This window comes from Sturnira hondurensis, unplaced genomic scaffold (assembly GCF_014824575.4).
Source record: "Sturnira hondurensis isolate 20B ecotype Veracruz unplaced genomic scaffold, ASM1482457v3 Scaffold0021143, whole genome shotgun sequence".
NCBI lineage: Eukaryota > Metazoa > Chordata > Mammalia > Chiroptera > Phyllostomidae > Sturnira > Sturnira hondurensis.
In genome coordinates, this window is record NW_028093774.1 from 25,926,994 (window position 1) to 25,938,734 (window position 11,741).

General features: G+C 49.5%; 1 protein-coding gene across 2 annotated transcripts in view; it reads left to right on the forward strand.

Annotated features, from left to right (window-relative positions):
* Nucleotides 1-7,352, forward strand: part of ZFYVE26 (zinc finger FYVE-type containing 26) — a 61,653-nt gene extending 54,301 nt beyond the window's left edge. For both annotated transcript variants that reach the window (XM_037031775.1, XM_037031776.1), the window contains 3 exons: nucleotides 1,515-1,697; nucleotides 2,303-2,347; nucleotides 5,129-7,352. In XM_037031775.1, the coding sequence (XP_036887670.1) occupies nucleotides 1,515-1,697; nucleotides 2,303-2,347; nucleotides 5,129-5,332 (432 nt within the window). In that variant the 3' untranslated portion in view covers nucleotides 5,333-7,352. The remainder of the gene's footprint in view (nucleotides 1-1,514; nucleotides 1,698-2,302; nucleotides 2,348-5,128) is intronic.
* Nucleotides 7,353-11,741: the final 4,389 nt, after the last annotated feature.

Sequence of the window (11,741 nt, forward strand, 5' to 3'; positions counted from 1 at the left end):
CAAGTCGAGGACACTTCCCCATAACTGTTTACCTGCAGACCCTCTGCTCACCCCTCAGGGGAATGTGGTTAGAGGAGGTGGCCACTGAGGGGCAGGTGGGTCCTGCTCAGCAGGGGGGGCCACTGGCAGCCAGGCTGCCCCTCCACCCTCCACCTGCCCAGGAGCTGGCTTGATGAGAACCATAGTTTGCCATGTGTAACATGCTCCCATGTATAGTGTGCACCCATGTTTTGGCCCCAAACTTTCAGGAAAAAAATCTTTTAATTTTTTAATTCAATTTTTCATTTGCTTATATTCAGAAACAAAACCAATTATCTTATTCCAGGGTATTATTTTGTATACAGATACCATTATTGCATTTTAGAGTTACACTTTTAATGTAGTGAGCATAAATAAAAGAATTAAAAACGTTTATATAGCCCTGGCTGGTGTGGCTCAGTGGATCAAGCGCCAGCCTACAAACCAGAGTTGCTGGTTCGATTCTCAGTCAGGACACGCATGTCTGGATTGCAGGCCAGTGAGGGGCACATGGGAAGCAATTACACACTGATGTTTCCCTCTCTTTCTCCCTCCCTTCCCCTCTGTCTAAAATAAATAAATAAAATCTTTAACAAAAAAATGTATATAGATACGGAATTAGTACTGCCCATGTATAATGTGCATCCTTATTTTTTTCCTCAAAAATGGGGGGGAGGGGCATTACACACAGCAAAATACCGTACATTTTCTGTTGCCTGTGATTAGAGGCCCCAAGTCTAGCTGTGTCACTGGAGCAGTGGCTAGTGCAGGGCGCTGAACACGTGGAGCAGAGGGGTTTCTCCAGACCAGCCCCTGCCGCACAGCCGCTTGCAGATACCGGGGGACCACCACTCTGAGCTGGCAGACTCTTAAACTTAAGCATTAGGCATGTCTCATGGATCAGTGGCTTCATGAACAATGGAGAGATTTCTTTCTTCCCACCCCTCTCAGTGCTGGACAAAGCTCCCCACACACAGCTACACCTGGTGATCAGGCAGCTCCTCCCAGACCTGTGGCAGGGGTCAAGGGTGGTCCTAGACCAGGCTTAAAGTTAAATTGCGTATCTGGCAGCTTCCAGCAAATCAATCTTTTGGTGAATTGGTCTATTTCCGAATAATAGGCGCCTCTTAACAGCACCAGGGCAGCACATACCTGCACCAGCATCTGTTTCCCAAGAACAGGTGACTCAGAGAAAGAATGAACTGCTATTATGAACTTGATTAGAATCTTTTCACAAAGTGATACAACAGCAAGTGAGATGTATGAGTTTTGATATTAAGGTTAAATTTTAATGGTTACTTCCTAAATGTCTGCTTAACTCCAAAAAAGGAAAATTTTGCTTGTTTTTCTGTTTGTCTTATGTGTCTTCTCTATTGTGACTGCAGTCAGTACGGCTTACCTGCATCGGGCATAGTGGGAGCTTTTTAAGTGCCGCCTTCTTTCCCACTGCCGATGTACCCTCCTCCCTAAGCCCCGCATCCCTCCTTCTGTTCTAGGACTTCCAGCTGGATGCTGCCGCAACCTACTGCAGAGCTGCCCGGCAGCTGGTGGAGAGGGGCAAGTACAGTGAGATCCGACAGCTGCTCAGGTGTGTCAGTGAGTCAGGCGTGGCAGCCAAGAGCGACGGGGACACGATCCTCCTCAACTGCTTGGGAGCGTTCAGGAGAATTCCGCCGCAGGTGCGCTCACCCCCAGACCTCTTGGCTCCTCCCTCTGTTTCAGTGTTTCTGTTCCCCACAATGTGCCTGAAGCTCTGCAAGACCGCCTTATCTTTCTAACCCTCCTGTAATAATGGCCTCGTTCTAACCAACCTTTCTCTGGAAGGAAAATTCATGGCAATAACCTCTCTACCCAGAAGGTAGCCCTCAGCATCCATTTTAATGTTGTTCACACATGGAAGTGTCCATGGCTGGTTGGCGTGAAGCGCCTCCCTGTCGTTGTGGAGGAAGTCAAGGTGGGTCTGCACGTGGCCTTGGAAGCATGTCGCCTGTGAAATTGTCCCCCTGTGACAGAGCCACATCATTTGTGAAGGCCAAAGACAGGCCTTTTGAGAGCTATTCCTTCTCCTCAAATTCCTAGGCTCAGTGTTATCGTTAGTGTTATCCTAGGCTCAGTGTTATCCATTTCTTTGTTGCTCTTACAGCAGGGGTTGAGTTTAAACAAAAGAGTCCAGTGGCATCCGCCTCCCAGAGTTGGAGCAGCTGGGCCGATGCTGGACCGGGCCCCAGCTCTCACGCCGGCGCCCTTCCCCCTCTCACGACTGCTGTGTTTCTGTTCTGCACAGGAGCTGGAGGGCCTGATCCAGGCGATACACAACGATGACAACAAGGTGAGCAGAGTTGTCTCCACACCCTGGTGGTGCTCACGAGCATCGCCGTACACTTGCTTTATCATCTTTACTCGTTGCTCCTCATGACAGTTCCATCCAGCCTGGCATCTCAGCGTCTTCGTCCTCCAGAGCTGGAGCCGGGACCCGGATCCGGGTGACGAGAGGGAGTAGACGGGGAATGCCTGAACTTTGACCGCATGAGCCTTTGCCTTCACATTTCTTTATCCCCAGGACAAACGAGTCTTTGGCTGCTCTTGGGCCTCCATTTTCTGTGGTCTTCTCTCAGGCAGTCCTAGGAAATCCCCCACTTCCACCATCAGGTGACTGATGGAATGAGGTTCTCAGAGTGGGCAGGCATTTCTTTTTAAAAATTTTTATGTGTTGATTTTTTTTCTTTTAGAGAGAGAAACATTGATATGTTGTTCTACTTATTTATGCATTCACTGGTTGCCTCTTATATGCACCCTGACCAGGGACTGAACCCACAACGTTGGTATATCAGAACAGTACTCTTAACCAACTGAGCTACCTGGCCTGGCCTGGGCTGGGCAGGAATTTCTTTCTTCTGAAGGGACAAGGGTACCATCTACAGTAGGATAAAGACTCCACCTGACCCTTAACCAACACGTGCCCACTGGGGTCTCATTCTCTGGAATTGGCCTTTCTCTGCCCCCTTTGAGCTCTTCCCTGTTTAGCAGGAAGTCAGTGAACCACTGCGTCACATTGCCTTTGTAAAGAGTGCCAGCCAAAGTAAAAGTATTCCCAAAATAAAAGTGCTCCTGGCAGCAGACCCGATCCACCTGCCATTAGAGGAAGGCCCACTGCCCAGGAGAGGGATGGGAAAACCCAGCCAGACCGCATGACCGTAGCAGTGGGATGACCCAGCAGCTGAGTGGGAAGGATACTGGTGTCTGGCAAACGGCTTCTTATGCAACCACAGACTGACTCCAGGGGCAGTACTCCTAGTCCCTGGAGTAAATTTTCAGGGTGCTTTCCATTTAAGGGGTTAAGGCAAATATGTGCTTAACGTTTCTTTATTTCTGCAACACCCTGATGGGTTCCTGCTGCAAGGGTCGAATTCTGATATTTGGAAACATGGAGGCTCACTTTGCTAGACTCCCAGTGAGAGCCTGCCAGCCAGGCCAGACACGTGGGTTCCCTGAGTCCCAGACTGCAGTTCTTTCCACGCCTTCAGTGAGTCTCCCACTCAGCAGGATGGGGGCTTGGTCCCTGGGAAAGACATGCACTAAAATCTAGACAGGCATTACTTTTAAGAGTTGTTTCTTTTTTCAGCAGCTGTTGTACGTACTTAAGTAATCTCCAGCACAAAATCTTACCAAAAAATAGCTTTATTTGGTTCCTATTCCAACCTTTCTGGCAAAGTGCCTTCTTTCTCTGGGTAGAGATTCTGCCTGCCAACTTGTATTATGGATTTAACGTACACATAGGTGCCAAGTGGGGCCAAAGTCCTGGGTAAGAACTAACGTCGTGGGGCAGCAGGCAGACACCCAAACAGCAGGACCTGACGATCACTTCAGTGAGCTCGGAACACACCAGACCACTTCTGACTATAGATGATGAGTAGGACAGGACGACTGGGCTTAGGAAAGAAGGACTTTAGTGACCAAGACAAAACAGTGTGGAGCACCGCAACATGCCAAGCGAGGGATGTGTCCCCTCCAACCACCAGGAGGGACTGTCACAGCCGAAAGGGAGCTTCTGGAGGGCCTCGCTGTTGGCTGGCCTGGAACACCGGCCAGTCGGGGAGGTGACAGTGAGATTGGGACCTGGGCGAAGGGGTTCCCATCTTCACCAGGCTGGGGACCCTGAGACGGAGGGTGTTGGGGTATAGGAGAGACACCCCTTGTGCCCAGAACTGAGCTTCCTCTGATACAACAACAAAAGTTAGACCTTTTCTAATTATGTTTACAAGTTTTATTCCCCCAATTTCTGTTAAAAGTTTTTACACTGAGCAGGTTAAAAAGAGAAACATCAGCCCTGGCTGGTATGGTTCAGTGGATTGAGCACCAGCCTGCAAACCAGAGGATCGCGGTTCGATTCCCAGTCAGGGCACATGCCTGGGTTGTGGGCCAGGTCCCTGGTGGGGGGCATGTGAGAGGCAGCCACACATTGATGTTTCTCTCTCGCGCTTTCCCTTCCCCTCTCTCTAAAAGTAAGTAAATAGAATTTTTTTTTAAAAAGAAAAAATCAAGAGTGAGACCTGCATGCCCATCGTGGGGGGACAGGGCAACTGTTCACTCGGTCACTCGTTACTCATTTGATGCTTACTCACTGAATCCCCACTACATGCCAGGCTCTGTGCTAGGCGCCAGGAATGCAAGGGTAGAAAAGCAGACACTAGTCCTGTCCCCATGGATCTTGAAGTCTAGTCAAGGAGACAGACATCAATCAAATAATCACCCAAGTAACTGAAGTCCTAACATGCGGGCAGCAGACCCAGGGGGAGGCGGAGGGCCCGGGACGGTGGGGGGAAGGCCTCAGAGGGGAAGGACAGCCAGGCTCTGCCTGCCTGCTTGCCTCCTTCTCTTTGAATCCTTATCTTATTTGTAGTAACTTTTTATACTATGAAATAACACAGTGTAATAGCCTAGTGCCCAGTATATTTAAAGAGTTGCTGTAATGTAATACAAGGTAAGACCAGTGACTGACTCGGCGGGGGAGACGCCATGGCTTATATGCCTGAGCTCCGGGGCAGTGCTGTGTTTCTTGGTGGCTGGTCACTGAGGTTTCCTCTCTTCTGTCTCCTGTACCCATTGCCAGGTTCAGGCCTACCTGACGTGTTGCAAGTTGCGTTCCGCCTATCTGATTGCCGTGAAGCAAGAACACTCACGGGCCACGGTCCTCGTCCAGCAGGTGCAGCAGGCCGCCGAGAGCAGCGGGGACGCAGTAGTGCAGGACATCTGCACCCAGTGGCTTCTGACCAGCCACACCCGAGGCGCGCTTGGCTCCGGCTCCCGGAAGTGACCGTGGGCAGCGGGCCCTGACAACTGTGGGGCAGGGTTGGTGGAGATGCTGCCACCTCTTTCCTCCTGTGCAGTGAGACTTCCTGGCTCTGCCCAGGTCGGAAAGAGCTGGGTCGGACGCTACTTGCCGGCTTGGGCAGGGACAGGCCCTTTCACACAAGTGCCACGTTTCTAAAACTGCGGAATCTGTGTGTGTGTGTCTGGAGACGGCCAGTTCTTCCTACCTCAGAGTGAGTGTGTGTGCACACCCCTGTGCACGCGTGTTTACGCCCAAGCATCTCTGAACAAATGAAACTCTTCTCCTACTAAAGAGGCACTTTTGTTTTAGACTACTGCCGGTCTGAAAACCTTCCCTGCGTTTTGGTTCTTAACCCGGGTCATCCTCTTTGTACACAGCCCCCTCCGTGTGGAGACATTCCAGTAGTTTCTCGTGACAAGGTGCGTTTTACTGAGAATCACAGAGCAGCGCCGAAAGGGTGGCCTCTTTTCCCTGCTTTGCCTTCCCAACATTCAGAGGTGGCTTCGGAGCAAGTGCTTCCTGTGGAGTAAAACCGCTCCGAGTGTCTCCCCTCAAAAGCACAGGAGTTACGTGAGTCTGTGGTCCGGAGTCCGAGCAGAAGGCGCCTGCCTCAGGTGCTGGCATCTGGAAGCTCTGGCTGCACGAACAAGTGATCTGGTCTGGAGCCCCAGGCACCGGCAGGAGGGCACCGGGGCACTCATCCCCCAGGGAGAGAAAGGCGAGCCTGTGCAAAGGGCATGCAGGGGTTGCTTACGAGCACGGGGCTGGCGTTTGTGAATGTCCCTGCCGCAGTGAGAGGACGTGGCTCCCTCGGGGAGAGGCTGCTGGAGGATGGCAGCCGGGATCCTGGAGCTACGGTCCTATTAGAACCCCTTAAATTGGTGAGGAAACCACTTCCTCTTCTCTCCTGCTTCCCTTCAGTCTCTTCGGGACCCGAGGGCAGACAGGCAGAGACCCTGGGTCACTGAGAAGGCAGTGAACTGCTTTGCCTTAACAGAGGGAGCCAAGGGTTTGCTTTGGAGATGGGCCTGCAGGCAAGAGTCAGACAGGAAGGCCATGAATAGGCCCCATCCAGTTGGTGAAAGTAGGTGATGTGCTCCTTTAATATGGGCCTGTCTTCCCTCCCAAGATGTGACGCATTTTAGGAACAGTCTGTCATCCTCAGTGACTTGGATTTGCAGATGAGAGGCCTAAGAAAAGCTCCAAGCCTCCCACCAGCCAGAGCTCAGGCTGTCGATCTCACACCCGCTGCTGAGACGGTCAGGAGCTAGCAGCAAAGCCAGTGTCTCTGGTGCTTAGAACCCTGTGGATTTCCCTCCGAGCCAGGAGTTTTGATAGTAAAATAAACAACTATTTTGGGCCTCTGTCAGGTTCAAAGTTTTTCTCCTGTTAGAGAGCAGAAAGTGCAAACAAAATGCTAGATCTCTTTTGGGGGAAGTTTGACAAGTGGCTTTTCCTTCTTCGAGTTGTAGAATAATGCATCTGTCTCCGGGACAGGCCATCCCCGGTGTCTGCTTGCCCTTCTGGGTCTGCCCTTTTTGCACTGAACATACGCACTTTATATGAATGGTTTGCAGCTGTTGCAGCCCTTACCCTGGGATGTTAAACCAGATTTCCCTGACTTTTCCCTGTTACAAAATAATAACCATTGACTAGACTGACAGAAGACGAGGACAGAGGCCTTTGAGCATCACACCGTGGTCTCCAGCAAAAAAAAGAAAGAAACAAGCAAAAACCTAATGCACATGTTGAAGGGTTGAATGTTTCACCACAAAAAGCCACAATAAAGTCTCTGTCCTACCAGTGCTTGGCTTTGTGACTTGTTGGTGATGTTGCTCTTACCCTTCCCTTTCTTTTTGCTTCATGTTCTGTGTGGAGACAAAAAGTGGATGGGAAACGTCTGATGGCCTCCCATTCTTGAATGTCTCTAAATGATTCCCATTATAACTAATGACTTTGTCTCAAGTTTCCTGTGTGTTAAAAACGGTTATCGTACTCCCTACTACTGGAAGACTTTTTATTTTATTTTATTTTTTTACTTCTGTTGGAGTAAGTGGGTGGAATCAGTTACACATTAAGTGAGAAACCCCTCCTTCCCTGTCCCCTCAGCCCAGTCCCCTCCTGGGCGCTGCCAGTGTCAACAGTTTCTTGTAGAGAGTTCCAGACCTGTTTTGTACATAAACGGCAGTGACAATGAAGGGTTATTCTGTGGTGAAGATAGGCCACAACTATTTAACCAGCCTCTATTAATGGGCATTTTAGCTCACTGTCATCTTTTGCCACTAGAGAGTTACACTACAGTAAATTATCTTGTCCAGAATAGCCTGGGTGAGAGGAGACGTGCATTGGTGAGTGTTGCCAGCTGCCATCCCGAAGTCACAGCAGACAGATGTCCCCCCAGCTGTGGAGGACAGTGGCCACTTCCCCACGCCCTTCCTCCACAGTTATCAAACTTTGTAGGTCCTTGCTGGTGTAACGAATGAAAAGTGGTACTCTGAAATTTATTTTACTACTGTTCGTCATTTTTTTAATTCTGTATCTTGAACATCAATGAAATTGTGAATCTTTGAAAACAAATGTCGGGTCTTTGGGGAAAGCAGGACTCAAATTGCTTTCTCGCCACATTCTCAGAGCGAGCGTTTGCAGTATGACACTCGAGCTGCAGAGAGTGGCGTTGCTGCCTTTTCCACCTTTCCCCAGAAACAAGGTCTCATCCAGTTCCTTATTAAACACACACGGGTGTGCGCACGTGCGCACACGGTAATATTAGAAGTATGCCTGAAAACCGCCTGGTGCACGCATGGCACAAAGACCAGTCACCAAAAAGAACGCTGGAACGCCAAACTAAATCTAGGAGAGAGGACCACTGACTAAGTTTATAAACCTGAGACACCCCAAAGTTACCAGGTACCTTTGGCTAGAACCTAAGTAAAGCAGGTCAAATGCTGTTAGACTCTTTTCATACCTGAGCAACCAAATAGCAATAGTCGCAGTAACCCTGGGGGAAATGGCCTTTTCTTGGCCATCATCCTCGCTTCCACGACCGTGATGTGGACGAACCCATCCTGGAAAGTTCCAATCCTTCCCCAACAAACTCAGCCAACATCTGGTTGCTGAGTGGCATTGTTGGTGGAGTGCTGCCGTGCCCCCGTCTCTTCACGCTGTTTCTGCTTGGAACCCTTCTCTCGACACCGCCCTCCCCTGCCCTCCAGTCTTCTGTTGCCAAAACCCCTCTTCCAGCCCATTGCAAAGTGCCATCTCCACTAATTATTTGCTTCTCTGGCTATACTTTCTCTGCATTCCACTTGAAGGCTGAAATTCTTCAAGGCTCTCTATTCTTTCCTGACACTCTTACACTCTCCCAGGCAACCGAATAGTTCCAGCAGTCACCTTGAGTTCTAAACCAGATGTTTCTGCCTAAATTCTTTTCCACATCAGACCTGCATTTTGACAGCTTTTTAGAACTCTCACCCACATGACTGACTCGCACCTAAAAACATGAACACGTCCAAAGTGTAGCACAAAGTGTAACACATCCTAGTCCACCCATAAACTTGATCTTCCTCCTCCAGTGGATATTAGTAGTATTCATTAACGTCATTATCACTATTGAGCATGCTGCCCGAGTTACAAACCTCAGGGTGTCTCTGTATTCACTATTTCGTCCTGCTCCTCTTTCAACAAATATTCCGGTACCTACCATGCAGCAGGCTCATACCCAGTTGAAAGCCCATGTACTATCATCCTACCTTCCCAGTCAGAAGAGCCTGGTCCTTCACCCTGATCACCTCACTTCAGGTCCTTGTCACCTCCTCCCCTGGCTGCCACAGAAGCCTCCTCTTCACCTCAAGCACCTATCCAAAAAGTGTGCCTCCTACTACTCCATGCGAACAAATAATACTGCTAGAAGAATAAACAGACTTCCCTATAATCCTGAGCTATGAAGTCTTCTTAAGCAGATGTAAACCCCAGAATCCTTGGACCATCCCATTGTTTTTTCTATGGTTAAAATACACATGACATAAAACTTATTCCTTTAACCCTTCTGTGTGGCTTAAAGCTCTCCCGTTTCGCCCACTTGACAGTCACTTTGTGCTTGTTCTTTGATTACCTGATAGACCATAGGCTCCTTGAGGACAAGCATCACCTCTTGCTCACCTTCATGTTACGTGCAAATTATTTGTGCATTATTTGCCAGTAAATGAAGATTTGTTTAATTAAACTGTATAGACTATAGTATATCCTGAATTAGTAATAGTTGAGAAAGTAAACATTTTAAAGTTATCTGTTTGAGAATTTTTTCTAAACCGCAAGCTTCTCAAGGTCAAATGACTCCTCTCTTACTTTCCATCCCACCTCCCCTTTTCTGTTTCCCAGAGGAGACCCACTCTTGGCCCCTTTGAGCCTGCTGCCTGGTGACTCATCCTTCAGGTCTTCCCGGTTCAGGAAGTCTTCTCTGATTTCTTCTCACTACCCCAGACTAAGATGGGCGCTTCTGCCTTGTGTCCTTATGGTAAGGGCAGAAACAGGAAAGAGACCAAGAGGGTGACAAACAGAAATGAACTCTTTCTCTGATTAAACGAGGAGACCGTTGTAAGAGAAATTCACAATATGAAGATTAAAAATGGATCAAGTGACACTCTTTTAATGTAGAAGTTGGAAGGGAAGAGAGTGTGAGTGGGATACAGATGAGTTTGCTGGTTTGGTAGCAGAAAGTTGAGGGAGCTTATGGCTGATGGTTTTCATGTTGTGTACGAAATCAGAGGAAGAATCACCTATCAGTGGTCCGAGGGAGATGGTGGACTCAGTGGTGTGAGAACACGGAGAGGACATGAACCACGGAGAGGCAGTTTCACTGTGAAGCTCTTAAAGCTTCCCTGGGCTCCTGTGAGTTGCTGGGAACTGTGTTCCAGTTGTGGAGGGCAAGCCACGTTGCCCTCAGAAAGCCATTTTCTTCGAGCATCACTAGTAAAATTCCTAAAGAGACCTCAGAAGACCTGAAATTTCCACTCCAGTTACTCATGGGTTTTTTTTTCCTCTTTCTAGGTCTACATCCACTTTTGTACCTAATTTTGTATCTGTAATTTTTGTATTCTCTTCTGAAAGATGGTCCCACAAGTTGTATACACTCCCCTGGATCCATCCTGAGCCATGGGAGAACAGGCGATGAGGCGGGCCTGAAAGCCCAGGTGACCCTGATGGCAGGTGATGGACAGTGGCTCCAGTCTGCCGGGGGGGTGTGATTCCCTCCAGCACCAGTCCTGGCATGTACAAATCAGCTGGATTCTTCCATGCTCCACCTTTGCTGGAATACCAATTCCAGCCTATTGCCTCGATGTGGCCGCCGGAGCCAACTCGCTGCAGGACACATGTTGCTTTGTTCCTTCTACCTACAACCAGCCGTCTCCGACAAGTGTAAAGCCCCCACCCAAGCCCATGCCTTGTGCCTCAGTGTTTACCGAGCCTTTGCTCTCACACTCGTGGTTGGCTTGCTGCCCTTGCTGCACAGACAGCAGCCCTCCTGGTCCTGAGCGCTGGCGTCTGCTTATTCCTCCAGCCCAGAGGAGACACAGGACCATCAGTGCAGTTCATGCCCTTCACCAGCCCCGTCTCCCACCCTTGCATGGCCTTTTCCTGTCCCCCTACCCTTCCTCTTCTCCACACCCCCACCAGTCACCAGGTGTGGAAATGGACCCAACAACCTGTGAGGCAACAGGTCTCGGGAGTGAACGTATATTGATTGCTTTCTCAGTATTCCCCTTCGCCCCTCTACCCTTTTGCTCATTCACATTGCCAGAATTTTCCTTGAGGGAATCAGTTGCTTCTTCCACTGTGGGAAGCCATAGAGCAGGGGTGTCAAACTCATTTTCGCCAGGGTCCATATCAGCCTTGTGGTTGCCTTCAAAGGGCCAAATGTAATTTCAACTCCTTAACAGTTAAGGAGTAATTACATGTATACAGTCCTAAAATTATTTCGGCCCTTTCAACGCAACCATGAGGCCGATGTGGCCCCTGGTGGAAATGAATCTGACGCCCCTGCCATACAGCATGGCTGTTAAGCATGCGGGTGCCGGAGTCAGACTACCTGGGCCCACCCTGCCGCACATGTGTGTGTGAACTGGCCCACTCTACCGCACATGTGCGTGTGAACTGGGCCAGCTGCTCGACTTCTCTGGGGCAGTAAAATGAGAACAACAGCACCTACCCCAGGGGGTTCTTGTGGGGACAGCTAATCCTAATTAACCCAAACACTTTACATTCCCCACTGGGGGGGCTAGGTGGGATGGACCCCAGCTACAGGTGTGGGAAGTGATTGGTTTAAGCTGATTAATATAGCCCATCCTTGGCCCATGGCGGTTTGTTTACAAGGGAGCCAGTATTTATTTGGGCC